Source organism: Cibotium barometz, chromosome 44 (genome assembly GCF_041138505.1).
Source record: "Cibotium barometz isolate CiBa-2024 chromosome 44, ASM4113850v1, whole genome shotgun sequence".
Taxonomy (NCBI): domain Eukaryota; kingdom Viridiplantae; phylum Streptophyta; class Polypodiopsida; order Cyatheales; family Cibotiaceae; genus Cibotium; species Cibotium barometz.
In genome coordinates, this window is record NC_141089.1 from 46,742,455 (window position 1) to 46,764,218 (window position 21,764).

A 21,764-nucleotide genomic window follows, 5' to 3' on the forward strand; every position below is an offset into this window, starting at 1 on the left:
GAACTACACCGTACACGACTCTGAATCATATCTTAAAATCTTTACTCTCCTAGCCATTATTGAGGAGGCGAGGGCACGGAAGCAACAGTTATATGCTGTTTTTGTGGATTTCAGGAAGGCCTTTGACCCTGTCCCTCACTCCTGACTTATGCACCACCTACAAGAGATTCAATTTCCATTGGACATGATATGGGGGGTAATGGCTTCATACAAGACCATGATTGGCAGCGTCCAAGCACCAGGAAGCCTCTCAGAGGACATCAGCAGTACCGATTGGGAGTCAAACAGGGATGTCCATCGTCTCCTACATTTTTTGGGCTACATAGAGATGAAATCTCACATTTGTGGACAGGTCTCGGGGGATAGGCTCATGGTTGACCTGGACAGTCGTGGCCCATGTTGCTATATGTGTTGGCTCTTGAGTCTTCCATGCAGCTTGCACAGTAATGACATGACTTATGCTGGTACTCCTGTGTCACCGGCTGGGTTTGCTTCACTCAGGCTTCAGGTGGAATGCCTTCCCCTGCTTGAGTAAAGCGTAGACGCCCTTCTTTCGGATCTCTCTTGGCAAGAGATCAACCGCATTATTCGCTTGGACCTGCGTCACCTCTATAGCAGCTGGACATGGTTGTCTCTGCTACCGCCGCTTAGCACAAAGCCCTAGTTCTATAAAGAACACTTCCTAAGAGTCCTATTCACGCGCTTGGGACGCCTGCCCGTGAACCATGCGAATGCCCTGTATTCTGATGTGTTTTGTGGCATGTGAACAGGTGGTAGTTCACCCTAAACCTTTATTTTAATCTATTAGATTACTTTGTAAAGTTTATAACCTTTGCAAGTTCACACTCATTAAAATTTGAGTGGATAACTTATTAAAATGCCCGGGTCCCAACCTGGTGGGCACCTTGGTGGACACAATGTGTGGGTTGGACCAGCTGGTCAATCTGAATTTCTAGGCCGACAGCGAGTCAGCAAGAAACCACAGAGACACGCACTGAGAAAGCACACCGGCCAAAGCAAGGAAGATCCAGGACATCCTACAGCAACACCAGACTACTTCTACTCAGCCATCCAACTTGGTGGACCTAGGGGGCCTCTTGGGCCTTGGCAGCTGCCCTTGATTGCTCCATAGCCGATGTTCTACATGGACAACTTCCAAGGAGAGGTGCACCCTAAGGAGCTATGTACATTACCTTATCTATCACTTAGCTCTTCATTGTACCCAGTTGTTACCCTTTTACATTCAGCTCATTTCCTTTTTGTACCATCTAGGATGAGATATATCATGGAAACATTGTAACGCTCAGTATCATATGCCTTTTGTAGATGTCTAATATAACTCTCTCTCTCTCTCTCAGATATAAGAGAAATAAGATGTATATACCTCATTTTTCCTCTGAAGTGGCACCAATGATGTCACAAGAACTCTTACACTTGGTCTTTCCCGGGGTTCGTACTGCAAACAGCGTGAAGCCAAGCGTACAAGCTCTGTCCCTTCCTCAATTGTAAACTGGCCTTCCAAGTGTGAGTCCATCAATGACAGCATATTCTTCCCTTTTATTAGGTCTAAAGCCTGCAAGACCATCCCTCCAGTAGATTACCTTTTTGAAAATAGCATGGCAAAAAGCATATGCACAAATTTTGAATAGAGTTCTTAAGACACATTGATGCATTGAAAGCATTCAATAAACAATGTGCTAGTAGCTCGACTGGTTTCTGAACTTACATGACTTGGAGGTATGTGCTTCCCACTTAATAGGTCCAACAGAACTGTACCAAAACTGAAAATGACACTTTCTGGAGTTACTCTACCTGCAAAACAATGATAACATCATTAAACCTCCCAGAACACATGACATTGATGACTGGATGCAAGCAACATCTTTTCCTGCAAAGACCTGTACCGTGTCTGCCTTGAGGAAAGAAAGGTTAACATTACCTTTAGCGTGGCTACACTCTTTGTAATCTATCATTACCTTTAGCGTGGCTACACTCTTTGTAATCTATCTTTTGTAACCACGCAATGCGCTTATTGTATAGAAGACATGGGATGACCGAGCTTACGGCTTGTGTAATGCCGGTTATGAGGAATAGTTGTACATAGAGCTAGAAAGACTAGGAAGAGTAGTTTTGGGCCCCCAATTGTAAATGGGCCGCCAGCCATTGTAACTATGAGCTCTTGTATGTAAGTCATTTTATTGAATATGAAAAGAGACAATCCCGTTAGTCTCATTTGAGCTTGCCTCCTCTTTCTCTCTCATTTGAGCTTGTGGATGTATGTTAGCTTGTGTTTTGCTTGCTTACATGCTTGATTGTCGGTGTATGTAAGTAGGGATGATAATACTCTCATTTCTCTTCTTCTCTACTCTCTCTTTGCTATCTACCAAGTCCCTTTTGCATGCTTGTTGCATGAGGTGAAGCTTGAGCTCTCCATAGCTCCCTCCTTCTTGTTCACTACCTAGCTATTGAATCTCTTCTCGAGTGACACAAAAAAAGGTGGAGTGAGTCCCTAGCGGCTTCACATCGAGGAGTTAACCCTCTTAGGGTTTGCTAAGTACAACTCTTCGGACTGGACCCTTGCATTTGTCTCTCTTCTATTCTCTTTCCTTCTTGTGTGCAAGGTAGCATGTTATCCTTAACATCTTTAGTGCTGCTGCCCGGGAATGCATTTAGCTTAGGGTCATCCACTCTATTCATTTGCTAGTGTCTTTGTTTAGTCCAATTAGAGTGCAAATCTACCGGTTGGGTGCACGATTTTGTGTTTGTTTTGTTTTTGATAGTGATCACCCGGAGCATTGAAGGTTAATTGAGCATCGGAGCATTGAAATCTTCACCAAGCGCGAGAGAAGCAAGTAAGTGCTCTCGGTCCCAAATTACCCACTGAAGGGCCCTCTATCCCGTTACCGGAATAGTATTTGCTTTATTACTTTGAAGAGACTGACTTTGGACTGACAATAAGCCAAACGCAAGATCTCGGAGGACCAAGAGTCAGGCTGAACTGTACATGGCTGTAGAAGCACCAACGATGACCAATCTCGAGCCTATGCACTCTTCCCAATAGAATAAGGGAAGGCTGCAAATCTAAGGCTGAGGTATAGGCTGATTGGGACTGTTTCTAGGCTGTGAATGAATGCTGAAATGAATATGAATGCTGAGTTTTACCTTCACCAAAATGTTGTAGCAAAACGATGAAGATATGTATGCTAAAAACTGCTCCTATGCAGAAAACGCAAGGTATCCTGATGGGCTGAACGTTGTATGCTGATGCGTTTTGTTGATGAAGGCTAAATGCACATGCGTTGATGCTCCTAACTACTGAAGGATGAAACGATGGCTGAAATCGCTAAGAACTAATGTGATGAAGGCTTCAATCGCTTATGTTCCTTGTGCTAAAGGCTGATGTGATGAATGCTTCAATTGCTTGATGGCTGATTTATGAGATGATTAGAATGAGTGCTTTGGAATGCTATTTATATGCACAAGTGCTGGTCAACTGGCATTTAATGTTGGCCGACTGTAGCATAAAGTGCTACACGACTTGTTCATGTCAAATAATGATATTTAAATGCTGTAAAATATGAAAAAATACCAAATAAATGCTAATAAATATCCTAAGGATACCAAAAGCTATTTCAAGGCTTCTGCAATGATCTATGTGCAATGGATGAATGATATGCAGTATGCAGAGTGCTTTCTAATGCAAACCCTAAGGTTTCTACCGACTCTACATACATGAATGAATCTCTTCAAGTGGGTTAAGAGACCTGACTGACTGACTGAGTCACTATGGCTAAGGAATAACCTACGTAGCTCGTGCCTGACATATCCTGGACTGAGGATTACAATGGGGTCACGGCATATGACAGTTATCATCCTAAAGGGTACTAATACTCTACAATGTTGCACTGATGATGATGATGAGCCATCTTGTCACCATGCACTACAGTGCAGAGTGCATGTGACATTCCCTCCTACTTAGCTTGGCGGCAGATTCATGGCTTCCAAGTAGTCCGCCAACAACGGGGGGTACTCTTGAAAGAACTCGTCTAGCCAAACGGCTTCGTGGATACCTCGATCTCAGAACTTCGTATAGGACTGACGTGTTTGTCAACCGAAACCATGCTTCCAACAATGAAGAAGGATCTGCTCAAGCTCAATGACTTATGTTTCGTCTACCACGTCTGGCTATTGTTCATCTGAAACATCAAACACTTCTGGTCCAACATATAATTTTAGCCAAGAAACGTGGAAGATAATGTTTCCATTTGGACTGTTGGACATGACAATATGACTTGAGAACATCAAAGGCCAACTGGTTATAGATTTTTGTCCGGTAGTCTATCTTTGGATGGAATGCACTAGACAACTGTAGCTTGATTCCAAAATTTTTAAATAATGCCCTCCAAAAATGCAAGGTAAACTTGGAATCTCTGTCTGAGGTAATGGTGCTAGGCAAACCACAAATGGGATACCAATGTTTCGAAAAAGATGGGCCACGTCCTCAGCTGTGGCCGTATGCTTGCATGCATAGTTGTTTCTCGTACCAGTACGAAAACATTCATACCATACGGTACAATATCATACGGTACGAGTTTTTTCCCCCCCCCTCCCTCCCCCCCTTCCCCCCACCTTGAGAAAAAAATTCCAAATGCTAAAAAAATATATCCCAAATGCCGGCAATACTTCGCAACTTTCGTGTCCACTTAGTATTCCATATGGGGTTGCTGAGAGACCTAAAAACTCTGGCAAGGTAGATTGGTAGTGTACACATGATTGGTAGGATGAGAGAATCTTGCTACATCACTTGGAGATCCCTGGTATATGTAGGCTAGACAGTCAGATCCTCAAGTTATGTACAAGGGAGAAGATTTGGACATGGCCATTTTTGATCTAGAGAGGAGTCCCTAAACCTATCACCCTAGATGCACTACTCGTATTTGTGCAAGGACGGTCCCTTAGTCATAAACGCTACACTAGGAGACCTTTGGTATTGCATTATGAAACGAGACCCAAGCAGGGGTCACCCCTTCCTGGACTCACTTCTCCAGTTAGCACTTTAATATACACTCTTAAAAGACAATAGCACAAGACAAAGTAGCAATAAAAAGTAATTAACAACTCTGAGCATAGATAGATGACACCACACTGAGGCCGGAACGGCCGGCCCCCCCCCCAAGGATTGTTATTATTACTTGGGAGAATTTGTTACAAGTACACGGGCCCAAGGCCAGATTTCCAATAAGCAATGCACGATGAAAAAAACAAAGTATCAAACCCAAACATGTTTGTTGATGCCGAGTCTGCAGTCACCAAGGGCTGCCCCGTCCATAGCACCTTCCAGAGTCACACTCTGCGTGCAATCCACCCGTCCCTGGCACTACGGATCACGCCGTGCCAGTCCTAGCGATGGGGCACCCTCACGGAGTTGACTCGGTGAATGGAAGAGGAGTCCAAACATAGGAGAGCAGGAGAATTCCTCATTCTTCGCGATGAAAATCTTCTGGAGCCACCGTACAGCCAGTAGGAAGAGTGAAACAACCTGGGCCACTTGTAGGAAATGCGTATGTCCTAAATCCACGCGGATAACCCCACTGGTTTGACCTGCTGTACCTGCTGTACGACCAGAATCAGCAAATAATGATGGTACTGTACCTGTTGTACCTGCTGTACGACCAGAATCAGCAAATAATGATGGTACTGTACCTGCTGTACCTGCTGTACGACCAGAATCAGCAAATAATGATGGTGCTGTACCTGCTGCACCTGTTGCTGTACCTGCTGTACCTGCTGTACGACCAGAATCAACAAATAATGAGTGCTCCAGCCTGTTTTTCTCTAAATCCCAGCAAGCAGTTGTGTTTTCTTCCTCCAAAATGCAAGGGAGAGGGCTGGAAGTGAGGCGCCTTCCTCCCATGCAAAGGATTGGGTGTGGTAGGTGGGGTAGGTGGCCAACCCCCACCCCACATGCTATAAAAGGGTGCCCAGGCCAAAAGAAGGTGCCCACACTTATAAAGTGTCCACCTACTTTTAATGAAGTATGAAACCTGTAAGTTATAAGACTTATAACTTAAAACTCTTATTAAAATAAGGATTTCCCACCTGTTCACACGCCACAAAACCTATCAGAAGACAAGGCATTCCACGGCTCACGGGAGGGCGTCCCCGACCCCTGAGCTAGACACACATGTCAAGCATGCAAACGAAACCAGTTCACGCGAAAACATTTCAAAGGCAGGCAAACATGAGTGCACAATGCAACATTGTTAAAGGATAATCTCCGTTCATGTACTTGCACAATACTTGACATTTCCGGGCACCAACAGGCCCACCGGAAAGTCAATTCCAGGTACACACACAGTGTACAATCCACCCGTCCCTGGCACTACGAATCACGCCGTGCCAGTCCTAGCGGTGGTAATCCAGAAACATACACCGTGTGCAATCCACCCGTCCCTGACACTACGAATCACGCCGTGCCAGTCCTAGCGATGGAGCACCACTACGGAGTATGCTCATCCAGAGCCCAAAGCTCACACAAGAAGATAAGAGGACCATTAGATAGCTCAATGGTGACATCTCCCCGTCTTCTAAACAGTTGTCCGCAACTGAAAAGCTTCCAAATAGTCATGGAGAAGCTGCGGATAATCTTTGAAGTAGTCCTCATCAACCCACTTAGCATCAATGGGGAGATAGTTCTTGAACTTCACCAAATAGCGTCTTACAAGCTTGCCTGCAGATAGCTTACGCTCTTTATGAAACACAATCTGCTCTGGTTGCAAAATCTCTTCCAACTCATCCACTTCTGGTGGATCCTCAATGATAGGAAGACTTGGTTCCGGACCCACATACTTTCGTAAGAGGCTAACATGGAAAGCATTATGTATCTTCCAATGGGATGGCAATGCTAAACGAAAAGCAACTTCATTGATCTGCTCAATGACCTTGAAAGGCCCATAATACCTGGATGAGAGCTTGGGAAACATCCCCTCCTTACCAGATCTCTTACGGAGTCTAGCTTTTTCGAATTTCAGCAATACCCAATCATTTACCTTGACATCCAAATGCTTTCTATGCTTGTCTGCAACCTTCTTATGCTTCTCTTGAGAACGGGCTATGGCTGTCCGTACCTGTGCAAAGGCAACATCCAAGTCCCTGACAAAGTCATCAGCAGCAAAAATCTCATCCTTAGTACGTAGGATGGGAGGCAATACCACTTTGCCATAAACTATCTCAAAGGGAGCCTTCCCAGTAGAAGCATGCACTGTGTTATTGTATGCAAACTCCACAAGTGGCAAATACTTTTCCCACAAAGTCTTTTGATCAGCTACATAGCATTTGAGAAGGTCCAATACGGCTGAATTTGCTGCTTCACTTTGACCATCGGTTTGAGGATGAAAAGCGGATGAAAAATTCAGCTTTGTGCCCATATTGTCAAAAAGTGCTCTCCAGAAGAGACTGGTAGTTCGAGGATCACGGTCACCCACAATAGATTTAGGCATACCATGATGCTTGAATACCTGTGATAAGAAAACTTTTGCCATATGATCTGCCTTGATCGTTTTCTTGACCGGCAAGAAATGAGCTTGCTTGCTAAACCGGTCAACGATAGTCCATATAGCATCATTACCTTGCTGAGTGCGAGGCAAATCCATGATGAAATCCATAGCTATACTCTCCCATGGCTGCGAGGGAATAGGCAATGGTAGAAGCAATCCAGGAGACTTCTGACGATCAAACTTGACCTTTTGGCAAATGAGGCAAGCACGTACATAAGCCTCAATGTCCTTCCTCATCCCTGGCCAAAAGAAGTAGCGTTCAACCATATGAGTAGTAGGTAGAATACCTCTATGTCCTGCATACGGTGGAGCATGGCATTCTTCCAACACTTTTTGCCTCAAATCTGTGAGCACACAAAGGCAATTATCTTTAAGGAGATACCCATCTTTGATCACATATGATGCATGAGTATGACCAGCCACCAAATCAGCCCATAAATCTGAAAAATCAGCATCTATATGGTACTTATTTTGCATAGACGACAAGTCTCCATGAGAGGCAATTGAGATAGAAGCTACATACGGCCTTCGAGACAATGCATCGGCCACCACATTCTTCTTTCCCGGTGTATGCACAATCTGAAAATGAAACATAGAGAGGAAATTTGCCATCCGCATATGCTTCTCTGAGAGCTTAGTTTGTGTGAGAAAATACCGTAAGCTTTGGTTGTCGGTCTTCACCATAAACTCTGCACCCAGAAGATAGTGCTTCCAAATGGTCAATGCATGAATCACTGCCAATAGCTCCTTCTCATAGATCCCCAAAGAAAGCTCCGTATCACGCAAACGACGGCTCTCAAATGCCACGGGGTGTCCTTCCTGGTTTAGGACAGCACCTAAACAATCTCCACATGCATCACATTCCACAAAGAATGGCTTGTGCAAGTCAAGAATGATCAACACGGGCCCAGATATGATTGCATCCTTTAGTGAATAGAAAGCTTTGCTTTCCAATGAAGTCCACTGAAAGGGGACTTTCTTCTTTGTCAACTGATGAAGAGGGGCAGCAATCAAAGCAAAATGCCATATGAACCGTCTATAGTATGAGCATAACCCAAGAAAACTACGAACCTCATGCACTGACTTGAGTTCAGGCCAATTCTTGATAGCCTCAATCTTGGCGGGATCCATTCGTATGCCATCTTGAGAAACAATATGCCCAAGATAATGAATTTCGGAGAGGAAGAACTCACTCTTCTTAGCATTGATGTGAAGTCTATGCTTTCGGAGTTCTTCAAAGACTATGGCCAAATGCTTTCTGTGCTCTTCTTCACTCTTGGAATAAACCAAGATGTCATCGAAGAAAACTCCAGTGAAAGATCGATGATCTCTAAAAATCCTGTCCATCATACGGTTAAAAGTGGCAGGAGCATTTGTAAGACCGAAAGGCATAACAAGATACTCATACAAACCAAATGCTGTCCTGAAAGCGGTCTTATGCACATCCTCTGGTACTACCCGTACTTGATGATATCCACTCTTCAAATTAATCCGGCTGAAATATGCCGAGCCATCCAATCTATCCAAAATATCATCAATGCGAGGAATAGGAAACCTATTCTTGATGGTTAGCTTATTTAGAGCCCGATAATCCACACACATAAGATAAGAGAGATCCTTCTTCTGCACTAGAAGTACGGGAGAGCAATACGGTGAAGAGCTAGGGCGGATCAAACCTTTTTGCATGAGCTCATTGACTTGCTTCATGATCTCCTCCTGCTGTGATGCACTCACACGGTATGCCGGCCTATTTGGTGGAGAACTGCCAGGCACAAGGTCTATACGATGATCCTCCGGCCGTGGTGGTGGTAGCTCCCCTGGAAGTGAATCTGTAAAGCAATCTTCATATTGTTTCAAAAATTCCAGCCTATCACATGTGAGAGAATCAAGAGAATGATCAACATGGTCTACTCTATCACGAACAAAAATCATGTACGAGCAAAGACCCTTTCTCATGGCTTTATTTATTTGTATGTGGGATACAATAGGGATAGAATTCCCTTCCACACCGGCATCAATAACATGCTCTTTGCCCCTATGCATAAATGTGATCCGGTTGGTCTTGTAAGCCTTGCGAGGATCAAGACGGGAGTGCCAAGGCTTTCCAAGCAATACATCACACCCATTTAATGGTGCAATGAGGAAGTTCTCATGGTCCAAATATCCCTGAATATGCATGCGAAGCTTGCCAATAAGGGGTGTGACCTTGACTTTCTTGCCAACAAATGCACTTCCGGCCTCAATCTCCGGTCCCATGTCATCCACACTAATGCCCAATGCTGTAGCCATTTCCAATGATATGAAGTTGTCCGTGGCACAATCATCAAACATAAATAATGCGGGTTGATCTTTGAGCTGTCCCCATGCCTTGCATACCATCCTATCCAAAGCATCATGGGCTGTCCCCCCTTGTACATCGGGCACCATATGCACATTGACCTTGGTTTCCTTTGCATCCTCTTTGCCTGCTTTCTTTGGGCATTGCCGGACCATGTGATCTTTACTACCACAAGAAAAGCACTTACCGTCACGTATATATTGCACCCTTTGTTCCGGAGTAAGTCCATAGTTAGGCCTTTTGTTGGGACGCTTCTTCTCTGAGGTACTTTCAGCTTTTGGAGCTCCCTTAACTTCATTGGAGTCCCTTTTAGGTGGCTGTCCACCCTTATGCAGATTTGGGACAGCCTTGTCCTTCCCCTTTTGAGCATGTCCATCTCTATAATTTTGCTTCAGCTTTTGCTCCAATTGTTCGGTGGCCAAAGCAGCTGAAATGAGCTGTTGTAGAGTGTGGTTTGGGTACAACTCCAAGCCCGATTGATAAACCGGTTGGAGTCCCGATTCAAACTTTCTCTTGCGTTCCTCATCATTTACCTGCATAATAGGGGAAACTTCCAAGAGTGTTTTCCAAAACTTGGATACATAAGCATGAACTGACTCACCTTCATTCTGCTTAACCCAATCCCACTTCTTGCGGATGTTCTTCTTGGCATTAGGGGGTAAGAATTGGACATAGAATCTAGTTTTGAATTCAGCCCAAGTGTCCACGGGAGTGCCTGAGAGCTTTTCGGCAAGCCACCAATGAGCGGCCGTGCCCTTCAAGAACATGCTGGCATGCCTCACCTTGGACTTTTCTGAAAAATCCTCATCACTAAAAGCAATGTCAAATTGGGAAACAAATGACATAACCTTGGAAGCATCAAACTCACCATGATATGTCTCGAACTTGACGGATTTGTCCCCGGCTTTGAATTCCTTTTGCTTATGAACATGATGCTCATAATCCCCATGCGTCCTCTTGATTCCACGTTCATGTGGATCAGCCCTGGCATCCATAGATGCTCCTGCATACTTAGGTGGCATACGTGGACGTGAAGCATGTGCTGTACCTGCATGCATGTGTGTAGCCCCACCTCTATCTCTTGCAGCATAAGCATAATCCGGAGAGGGTGTGGAGATGGGAGCATGAAGAAATGGCTCTTCACGGGAGAGTTCAACAGGTAAAGTAGTAGTACGGGGATGTCGGTGCTCTCTAAGCCCATGAGAAACCTGCAAAGATGAAGAGTGAGGCTTGTAACGATCATCTCTAGAAGTAATGTTACCTTCATAGGCATGGCTATGCCTCCCATGTAAGGTAGAATCACGTCGGGATGTAATGGAAGGCTCCTCTTTGTGGACAGCAGATTTCAGCTTTGGAGAGGCTATCCCAGGCATGTCCACCAATGGAGATCTCTTTATAACAAGCTCCCCATCCTGGCCCTGCAATACATCACCCTTTTCCACTAAGAATGAAAGAGCTAGCTCACGAGGTTTCAGCCCTGATCCACGAGCCAAAGCTTCAAAGTCTTGAAAGACGGTTGCCTCCTTTTTCTTTGCATCTAGCACTTGTTGAATGTGTGGGTCCTCACGTAGGCTGGCCAATTCCATCTCCCTGGCATGGAGAAGCTCTCGCATACGCTGAATTTCAGCATTCATGGCACTTGGCTCTTGCTCTTGCTCTTGCATTTTCTCCTTGCCACGGGACGGCTGTCCCAACCATACATGATCACGGGCATAAGGCATCCGTCCACTTGCTTGTGTTCCACTGGAGTGCCCCTTTGAATTTGGCACTTCCTTGCTACTTGCTTGGCTAGCCATAATAAGAGTAAAGTCACTAATGGAGAGTGGTCAGGAAGCCTTTGGATCGTCTCCCAATGTAGAAAAAGGAAGATCCGTGCTCTGATACCACTGAAACGAGACCCAAGCAGGGGTCACCCCTTCCTGGACTCACTTCTCCAGTTAGCACTTTAATATACACTCTTAAAAGACAATAGCACAAGACAAAGTAGCAATAAAAAGTAATTAACAACTCTGAGCATAGATAGATGACACCACACTGAGGCCGGAACGGCCGGCCCCCCCCCAAGGATTGTTATTATTACTTGGGAGAATTTGTTACAAGTACACGGGCCCAAGGCCAGATTTCCAATAAGCAATGCACGATGAAAAAAACAAAGTATCAAACCCAAACATGTTTGTTGATGCCGAGTCTGCAGTCACCAAGGGCTGCCCCGTCCATAGCACCTTCCAGAGTCACACTCTGCGTGCAATCCACCCGTCCCTGGCACTACGGATCACGCCGTGCCAGTCCTAGCGATGGGGCACCCTCACGGAGTTGACTCGGTGAATGGAAGAGGAGTCCAGACATAGGAGAGCAGGAGAATTCCTCATTCTTCGCGATGAAAATCTTCTGGAGCCACCGTACAGCCAGTAGGAAGAGTGAAACAACCTGGGCCACTTGTAGGAAATGCAAATGTCCTAAATCCACGCGGATAACCCCACTGGTTTGACCTGCTGTACCTGCTGTACGACCAGAATCAGCAAATAATGATGGTACTGTACCTGCTGTACCTGTTGTACGACCAGAATCAGCAAATAATGATGGTACTGTACCTACTGTACGACCAGAATCAGCAAATAATGATGGTGTTGTACCTGCTGTACCTGTTGCTGTACCTGCTGTACCTGCTGTACGACCAGAATCAGCAAATAATGAGTGCTCCAGCCTGTTTTTCTCTAAATCCCAGCAAGCAGTTGTATTCTCTTCCTCCAAAATGCAAGGGAGAGGGCTGGAAGTGAGGCGCCTTCCTCCCATGCAAAGGATTGGGTGTGGTAGGTGGGGTAGGTGGCCAACCCCCACCCCACATGCTATAAAAGGGTGCCCAGGCCAAAAGAAGGTGCCCACACTTATAAAGTGTCCACCTACTTTTAATGAAGTATGAAACCTGTAAGTTATAAGACTTATAACTTAAAACTCTTATTAAAATAAGGATTTCCCACCTGTTCACACGCCACAAAACCTATCAGAAGACAAGGCATTCCACGGCTCACGGGAGGGCGTCCCCGACCCCTGAGCTAGACACACATGTCAAGCATGCAAACGAAACCAGTTCACGCGAAAACATTTCAAAGGCAGGCAAACATGAGTGCACAATGCAACATTGTTAAAGGATAATCTCCGTTCATGTACTTGCACAATACTTGACATTTCCGGGCACCAACAGGCCCACCGGAAAGTCAATTCCAGGTACACACACAGTGTACAATCCACCCGTCCCTGGCACTACGAATCACGCCGTGCCAGTCCTAGCGGTGGTAATCCAGAAACATACACCGTGTGCAATCCACCCGTCCCTGGCACTACGAATCACGCCGTGCCAGTCCTAGCGATGGAGCACCACTACGGAGTATGCTCATCCAGAGCCCAAAGCTCACACAAGAAGATAAGAGGACCATTAGATAGCTCAATGGTGACACATTACCCATGCATGTTCTTTTTTGGAGACAATTGGGAGATCCAACTGGGAGAGACACATTGAAAGAGTGCACAGAGCGGAAGCAGAGTGGCACTAGAATGTGCTGAACAGAGAGTGCAAGAGAGAGAGAGATATGGAGCAAACTATGCTGAATATACTGAACCAAAACAGTCCCAAGCAAGAGACAGTGATAGTCTCATAAGTGAGGGAGCAAATAAGTACAAGACTCTATGAAAAATGAGAGGCCAGCACCCACTATTTATAGTGGGGAAGAGCTGGCCGACTGGAGCACAGAAACAGGCCGACTGGAGCTGTTGGACATGGCTCACTAGAAAAATGCCAGAATGGCTGGGAAAAATCCCATAAAAATACTAAAAAAGGGGTGGCCAGCCCACAAGCAAGGGCCATACAAAAGGGGACCAAATGGGCACAATAAAGAGCAGAAACTGGGGATGAAAGTGCTAACACCCCCTCTCAGCACCAGATGCTGAACAAACTCCGAGAATCCGAAGATGAGGAGCCAAGGATGCCTGAGAAACCGGCTTGGTGAACAAATCTGCAGCATTCTCCGCGGAAGGACAATACTCCAAACGCAAATCTCCACCAAGAACCCGTTCACGAACATAGTGATACTGAATCTCAATGTGTTTCGTACGAGCATGAAACACAGGGTTCTTGGCGATGGCGATGCAACTCTGATTGTCACACCAAAGAAGAGTAGATCCGGTAGGAGGACAGCCAAGCTCCTCCAATAATCTCCGCAACCATATCGCCTCACATGCAGCATAACAAACTGCACGGTACTCCGCCTCGGTAGAGGAAAGCGCCACAGTAGGCTGCTTTTTACTGCTCCAAGAAATGGCTCCAGACCCAAGTGAAAAAACACAACCAGTGGTCGAACGCCGTGTATCTGGATCTCCAGCCTAGTCTGAATCAGACCATCCAACAAGAGTGCATCCTTGGCCATAAAAGATGCCAAAATCCAGAGTGCCACGTAAGTACCGAAGAACTCTGAGAGCACACCGCCAATGCTGCTGACGGGGTTTGGATGAGAAGGAACTCAATAAACTGACTGCGACGCATATGTCCATCGAGAGTAGGTCAACCATACCAAACAACCGACGAGAACCCGATACTGTCCCTGATCAGTCCCTGGAGAAGCATCAAGTGAAGAAAGCTTCTCACCAATATCCAAAGGAGAAGATACTGGTTTGCACCCAGTCATCTGAAATCTTTCGAGAATCTCCCGAGTGTACTTCTGCTGAGAGAAGAAAATGCCCTTCGAGGTCTGCCAAATCTCAAAGCCAAGAAAATAGTGCAAGAGGCCCAGATCCGTCATCTCAAACTCTGTCTCCAAAGCATCCATAACAGAACGGATCCGCACAGAATAAGAACCTGTAAAGATGAGGTCATCAACATAGACCACAATGATAACAATCAACCCCCTCTCAAGGAGGATATAAAGGTTCGAATCTGCATGAGAGCGGCGCAGGCCGAGCTTCTGAAAGAACTCATCAATCCGCTGGTACCAAGCCCGCGGAGCCTGCTTTAGACCATATAAAGCCTTCTTCAGCCGGTACACATGATCCTGTTTGCCCGGAACAACAAATCCTGGCGGCTGATCAACATAAACCTCTTGTGTAAGCTCTCCATTCAAGAAAGCCGACTTGACGTCCATCTGGAAAACGGGCCATCTATGATGTCCTGCAAGTGCAAGAACGGTGCGAATGGTAGTCATCCGAGCCGTTGGAGCGAAAGTCTCATCGAAGTCGACACCAGGGCGCTGAGCATAACCCTTGGCAACCAACCTCACCTTGTGCTTGTCCAAGCTGCCATCAGCTCGGAACTTTGATTTGAAAATCCAACGCACACCAATCACCTTACGCTGCAGAGGCCGAGGCACCAAAATCCAAGTGCCATTCCGTTCGATAGCATCCAGCTCTGTCTGCATAGCATGACGCCAAGACTCATGTGAAAGAGCCTCGTCTACAGAAGTGGGATCAAAAGGACCATTAATGATTGTAGACATAAGAGCATAATTAACAAACATGTTGCCCTCATGAATTTGTTTCCCTGTAACTCTGGAAGAACGCCGAAGAGAACCAGGCGGAGGAGCAGAAGGAAGCTCACGTAACCCAGAGTCACGAACTGTCTGATAATACCAACCAGGTACAGATTTGCTCGAACTCGCCGGAGGAGGAGCAGGGTCATCATCATCTGACTGAGAATCCTCAGCTGGAGGTGTAACAGTAACAGCGGGAGCAGGAGGAGGAGTAGGAGGAGGAGGAGGAGGTGCAGGAAGAAGAAGCTCACCACCCCCCTCTGAAGATGTAGGAGTCTCGTCGAGCACCACATCACGGCTCACAACAACTTTACCGGCTTGAGGATCATAAAGACGATATGCCTTGGACACAGTGCTGTATCCGAGAAAAGTCATGCGCTGAGACTTAGAGTCCAACTTGGAGCGGTGCTCCTTAGGCACATGAACATACGTAGTACATCCAAAAATCCGGAAATGAACAACTCAGGGCTTCTCACCATGGAAAGCCTCATATGGAGTTTTGTCGGGAAGAGCAGCAGTAGGAGACCTATTCTGAATGTAGACAGCAGTGGAAGCCGCCTCAGCCCAGAAACGTCGAGGTAATGAAGAATGCTCAAGTATAGCACGGGCCATCTCCATAATGGTCCTATTCTTCCTCTCGGCAACTCCATTCTGAGATGGAGTATATGCTGTAGTAAGCTGTCTCCGAATGCCATGTGTCTTGCAATATTGCTTAAACTCCTGGGATGTAAACTCACCCCCTCCATCGGTCCTGAGAGCCTTGACCGAGTGACCGGTCTCTTTTTCCACCTCGGCTTTCCAATCACAAAAGTGATGAAAAGTCTCATCCTTGGTCTTCAGAAAGAAAACCCAAGTATATCTGGTAAAATCATCCACCATCACGAGCATGTACAACGCCTTACTCAAAGACGCGGTACTCATAGGACCACATAAGTCTGCATGAATGAGAGCAAGTGATGTCGAAGATCTGTGTGTCGCCTCCTTCGGAAAGGCGGCTCGGTGCTGCTTCCCATGTAAACAAGAGGAACAAGGAGAAGACGGAGCCTTGATGGTTGGTAATCCATCAACCAACCCATCCTTCGAAGCTCGCTGCAGAAGCTGATAGCTCAAATGGCCAAACCGAGCATGCCAAAGAGCAGAAGAAGCACCAGAAGAAAGCAGAGCGGTCAATTTGTAGAGGCCACTATCTTGGACTCCCTGAGCCAAGATGCTACCAGTCGCTTTATCACGAATGGTAATCTCATAACGAGAAAAGATCACCTCCGCACCCTGAGCTGTAAGAGCACTCACTGACAAAAGGTTAAAAGCCAAATCTGGAATATACAGAACGTCAGAGAAGTACCTCTTGTCCTCTTCAGAACGGAAGATGGGGATAGTGCCATGACCATGCACTGGCACAGAAGAAGAATCACCCAGAGTGATCTCGCCTGATCTGGCAGTGAAGTCCTCGAACCAATCTCGATGGGGTGTCATATGAGCAGTAGCACCGCTATCAACAATCCAAGACCGTGACTGAGAAGTCACAAGAGCAAGTATACGCCGAGTACCTGCTAAGAGAAGAATTCCATCATCCTTCTTGGGTTGAGACACCGCCGTTGAGGAAGAGTTCTTTGCTGCTTCATCACGCTTCTTCTTGTGACATTGGGGTGACTTGTGACCCTTCTTGCCACAATAGTGACATTCAATGTCCTTATTCTTTGAAGATTTGTTGTCTTTATCCTTATCGGAATCCTTGGAGTTCTTGTCAGAACCCCCTTTACCTTTCTTTTGTTGAGACTTCCCTTTATCTCGTGCTGCCAAAGCTCCATCAGCGCCACCGGAGGTGCCAGTCCGCTCCTCAAAGCGAGACTCTATCTGCATAATGGAGGGGAGAACTTCCTCCCAAGTAACTGGAACAGGACGAGGAGAAGAAACCAGAGACTGAAAGTATGCATCAAACCTCTCTGGAAGTTTGGAGGGCAGCCGAATAGCCATATCCTCTGTGGAGATGTCCTTGCCACAAACAGCAAGCTCGTCCCGGAGATCTTTCATCTTCGAGATGAAAGCAGATAAAGATGGAAATGCAGAAACTGATAAGTTCATAAGTTGCTTTTCCAATGCCAAAATCCGACCCGGAGACTTAATCTCATAGAGATCTGCAAAAGCCTTCCAAACTTCATGTGCAGCATCTGCTGTACGCACATGAGAGAGAACAGCATCCTGACAGTTCAACATCAGGAAGGAGAAAACACGTCGATCATTCGACTGCCAAATATCAATCTGTGCCTGAGTCACACCACCGGAAGCAAGGGTGGGAGGGGTGGCATTGGTTGGTGTAACAAGCCAATCCCAGCGATCCACGCCACGCAAGGCCGATCTCACCTTCACCTTCCATAGGGTGTAGTTGGAACCATCCAACTTGGCAGACTCAACAAACATATGAAGAGAAGTGGGAGCAGCCATCACAAGAGCTTGGGCTCAATCTCAAGAAATGCACAATCTCTGAAGAAAAAAGGTGTCCTCCACAGGTACCAAGTGTGCCACCAAAGCCTGCAACACCACAAGCCCCCTCTGCAAAGGGAAAGGACCACTGGAGAGGAAAACGCAGCAATGAACAAGTGCTGTCCTGTAGAAAACAGGCCGCCTGCAGTCCAATCTCCAAGTGGGCAATGAAACACTGATCTCCAAGAGCCAGACGGCTGAATCGGTGAAGCCAATCTGAAGAAAAACCGACCAGCAGAGTGCTGTCCAGAAAACGCAGCAGCAAAAGCTATGGATCTGGAAGAAAACGCAGAGGAGAAGGTGCTGAAAACAGGGCTGAATCTGGGGCAGCAGAAAGGTTGCTAAACCTGAAGCGATGATACCATGAAAGAGTGGCACTAGAATGTGCTGAACAGAGAGTGCAAGAGAGAGAGAGATATGGAGCAAACTATGCTGAATATACTGAACCAAAACAGTCCCAAGCAAGAGACAGTGATAGTCTCATAAGTGAGGGAGCAAATAAGTACAAGACTCTATGAAAAATGAGAGGCCAGCACCCACTATTTATAGTGGGGAAGAGCTGGCCGACTGGAGCACAGAAACAGGCCGACTGGAGCTGTTGGACATGGCTCACTAGAAAAATGCCAGAATGGCTGGGAAAAATCCCATAAAAATACTAAAAAAGGGGTGGCCAGCCCACAAGCAAGGGCCATACAAAAGGGGACCAAATGGGCACAATAAAGAGCAGAAACTGGGGATGAAAGTGCTAACACACATCTCCATGTTCTAGTTCCTGAAGCCTTGTAGACTCCTCCCAACCCCCCCTCCCCCCAACCTTCCCTCACATTCAAGCTTGAAGCTCCACAGTTTGTAAGTGTTTTAAAAAAAACCGTATTTTATTATACGGTATCCGAAAATTTCATATCGTACCAAAAATTCCCGTACGGTATCGTATTTTCGTGCTGTGACAACTATGCTTGCATGGAATGAGCATGCTGAATTTACTAAAGCGATCCACAATGGTGAAACACTGAGTGTTACGAGATCCTGTGGATGCTGGTAGAGGCCCTTCAAAGTCCATAGAGATGTCGATGAAAGGTCCGAAGTTGAGTGTTACGAGATTCTGTGGATGCTGGTAGAGGCCCTTCAAAGTCCATAGAGATGTCGATGAAAGGTCCGAAGTAACCCAGCCTTCTTCGTATATGAAACCTTAACTTTTTAACAAACTTTACAGACTTGAACATGTGAATATACATCACGCCTCATTTTTGGCCAATAAAAGGACCGTTCTAATTTCTCCAGGATACTATTGATACCTCTTATGTCCTCCAACTAAGGAGTCATGGGCATCATGGAGAAGAGCTGCTCGCTTTTCTCGAATGACACAGAGGCGGTTATTGAAGAACAACCAACCGTTCTGCATTGAATAATGGCCTGGCTCAGAAGTGAGGGTCAAATTGTATTGACTACCAAACTCAAGGGAGTCGACATACTAGTCTTTCATGCTATCTAAGTCTTTCCTCGTGATTTCGAGAATGATAGACTCCTGCACTGCCTGGATGCTGGCCTTTCAACTAAGAGCATCTACGACTGGGTTATGCTTACCAGGGATGTACTCGATCATTCCTCCAAATTGTTGGAAGAGCTCACTCCATCTGGCTTGCCGATCACTCCACTGAAACTTCGCATGGTTTGAAGCCACTCAAGGGCTTGGTTTATTGTGAAAACCTGTCCATAAAGGAAAGGTTTCCAATGTTTGAGTGATGTGATCACACCCAAAAGCTCTTTGTCATAAACCGAATAATTCTTTTCGGCGACATCCAACTTTCTACTGTAGTAGGCCACGCGTTGATTGTCCTGCTGAAGAATTGCACCTATGGCTACATTGCTAGCATCAGTAATGACCTCAAAAGGTTCAACCCAAGATGCTAACTTCAGAAGAGGCACTTCTAAGGCTACTTTCTAAAGTGCACGGAATGCATCAAGCGCCTTGCTTGTAACTGTGACTTTTTGTCTAGGAGTCTTTACCCCCTTGAGCAAGTCTGTGAGAGATGCTGCAACGTTGGAAAACTGGTGAACATGAGTGCTATAGGCTTGGCAAAGACCTATGAAAGAACAGATCTCTTCGATGGTCAGAGAAATGTCCCAATCTAAGATCTCTTTAACCTTCAAGGAGTCCAATCGAATCCCAGCGGAACCAATGATATAGCCTAAGTATTGAACCTCTGTAATGCAGAAGATAGACTTTTTGGCGTTTATGTAGAGCTCGTTATCTCACAAAAGTTGCAAGATTTTCTCCACATCTTTCTCATGCTGCTCTGCAATGGTGGAGAATATAAGTATGTCATCAAGAAATATGAAAACACACTTACCAATGAGGACTGTGAAAATCTTGGACATCATTTTATTGAAGGTTGCGGGTGCATTGGTAAGCCCAAAGGGCATGACTACAAACTCGTAGTGACCACGCTCTATCCGGAAAGCTGTTTTTGGAATGTCAACTTCAAAAATGCGGACCTGATGGCAACCACTCTTGAGGTTGATCTTAGTGAAAAAATTTGCGCCGTCTAAACGCTCCAAAATGTACTCAATCCTTGGCATAAGAAACTTATTCTTAATGGTGAGTTTGTTTAATGCCCTTGTAGTCTACACAAAGGCGTGCAGACTTGTCCTTCTTTTAGACAAATAGGATGGGTACAGCAAATGGTGAGAAAGCTGGCCGAACGAATCCGTCTCGGAGGAGCTCAAATAACTGCTTTTCTAGCTCGCCCTCTAAAGTCTTGGAAAGACGATAGGGGAACCTTCTAGGAGATTCTGATCCAGGGACCAAATCGATATAACGGTCCCCAAGACGAGATGGGAGAAGACTGGGCGGGAGATCATCCCTAAGCATAATGTCCTGATGTCTAGACAGGAGATCTGCTAACTGTGGGACTAGAGATGAAGATGAGATAGCCGCTACCGATGAGGTAGAGGCTGTCTGAGTACGAACATAAAGCAATGCTCCTTCCGCTCCCTTGCGGATACCTCGTCGGGCCTCGAGATGAGAAATCAACAGGATGCCAAGAATGCTTCTATCCCCACACGAATCATGATGGACTCAAGAAAACCTTTACAGATAGTAAAAGTGTCATGCTCCCAATCGAAAATAGGCTCATACTAACGAAACCACTGGATTCCTAAGATCATGTCACACCCCAAAAAAGACGAGACAATGAAATCTCGTTGGAATGAGGCCTTTTGAACTACAAAGGCAAACTGTTGTGTCTTTTGAGATATGTGGGTGCGGACCTAATGTACAGCTCATTTTGGTAGCCAACTAGGGAGAGATGGCATCCTCAGAACTGCCTATGTCAAATAGGACTACAAGCTGGCAGCCCTTGGCAGAGCCATAAGCTCGGATGAGACTTTTTTGTGCAACATCGCTCTCACCCTCCTGCTTAGCATCAAATACCACAGATGGCATAGGATGCATACAAGGTAAAAGCTGAACTCCATTTGTGGTAGTAGGCGGGGCTAGAGGAGCAGGAGATAATGTGGCAACTGTGGAAGAAGGTGTTTTAGAGGCTTACTATCCTTGCCATTTCTAGCAATATGACAGAAAAAACATATGTTCTCTAACCGGTACTTCCTTTTCTCCTCTGGAGGAAGATAGCCTTCAATGATACCTGATTTAGCCTTTTCCTCATGAGTTTTCTTAGGCTTGGATTCCTTACCCTTCTTACCCCCTTAACTAGAGCTAGAACTGTCGTCCTTCTTAGCGTCTTTAGAAGATGCGTTACCTTTTCCTGGCAACGAAGCAAATTGTTGCTACTGGGGTTTGGTACTAGACTGCGGTTGCTTAGGCTTACCTCCGTTCATCTTCAATTCTTCATTTTGAGCCAAAGTCAAAGC

The 21,764-nt window shown here is 45.9% G+C and overlaps 1 protein-coding gene across 1 annotated transcript in view; it reads right to left on the bottom strand.

The window, feature by feature from the left end:
* The window catches only part of LOC147613364 (serine/threonine-protein kinase BSK1-like), a 66,377-nt gene that overhangs the window by 23,439 nt on the left and 21,174 nt on the right, over positions 1-21,764 (bottom strand). Inside the window, exons 6-7 of the mRNA XM_086782669.1 lie at positions 1,727-1,812; positions 1,385-1,573 (exon numbers count right to left, since the gene is read on the bottom strand). Of these exons, the coding sequence (XP_086638795.1) occupies positions 1,385-1,573; positions 1,727-1,812 (275 nt within the window). The remainder of the gene's footprint in view (positions 1-1,384; positions 1,574-1,726; positions 1,813-21,764) is intronic.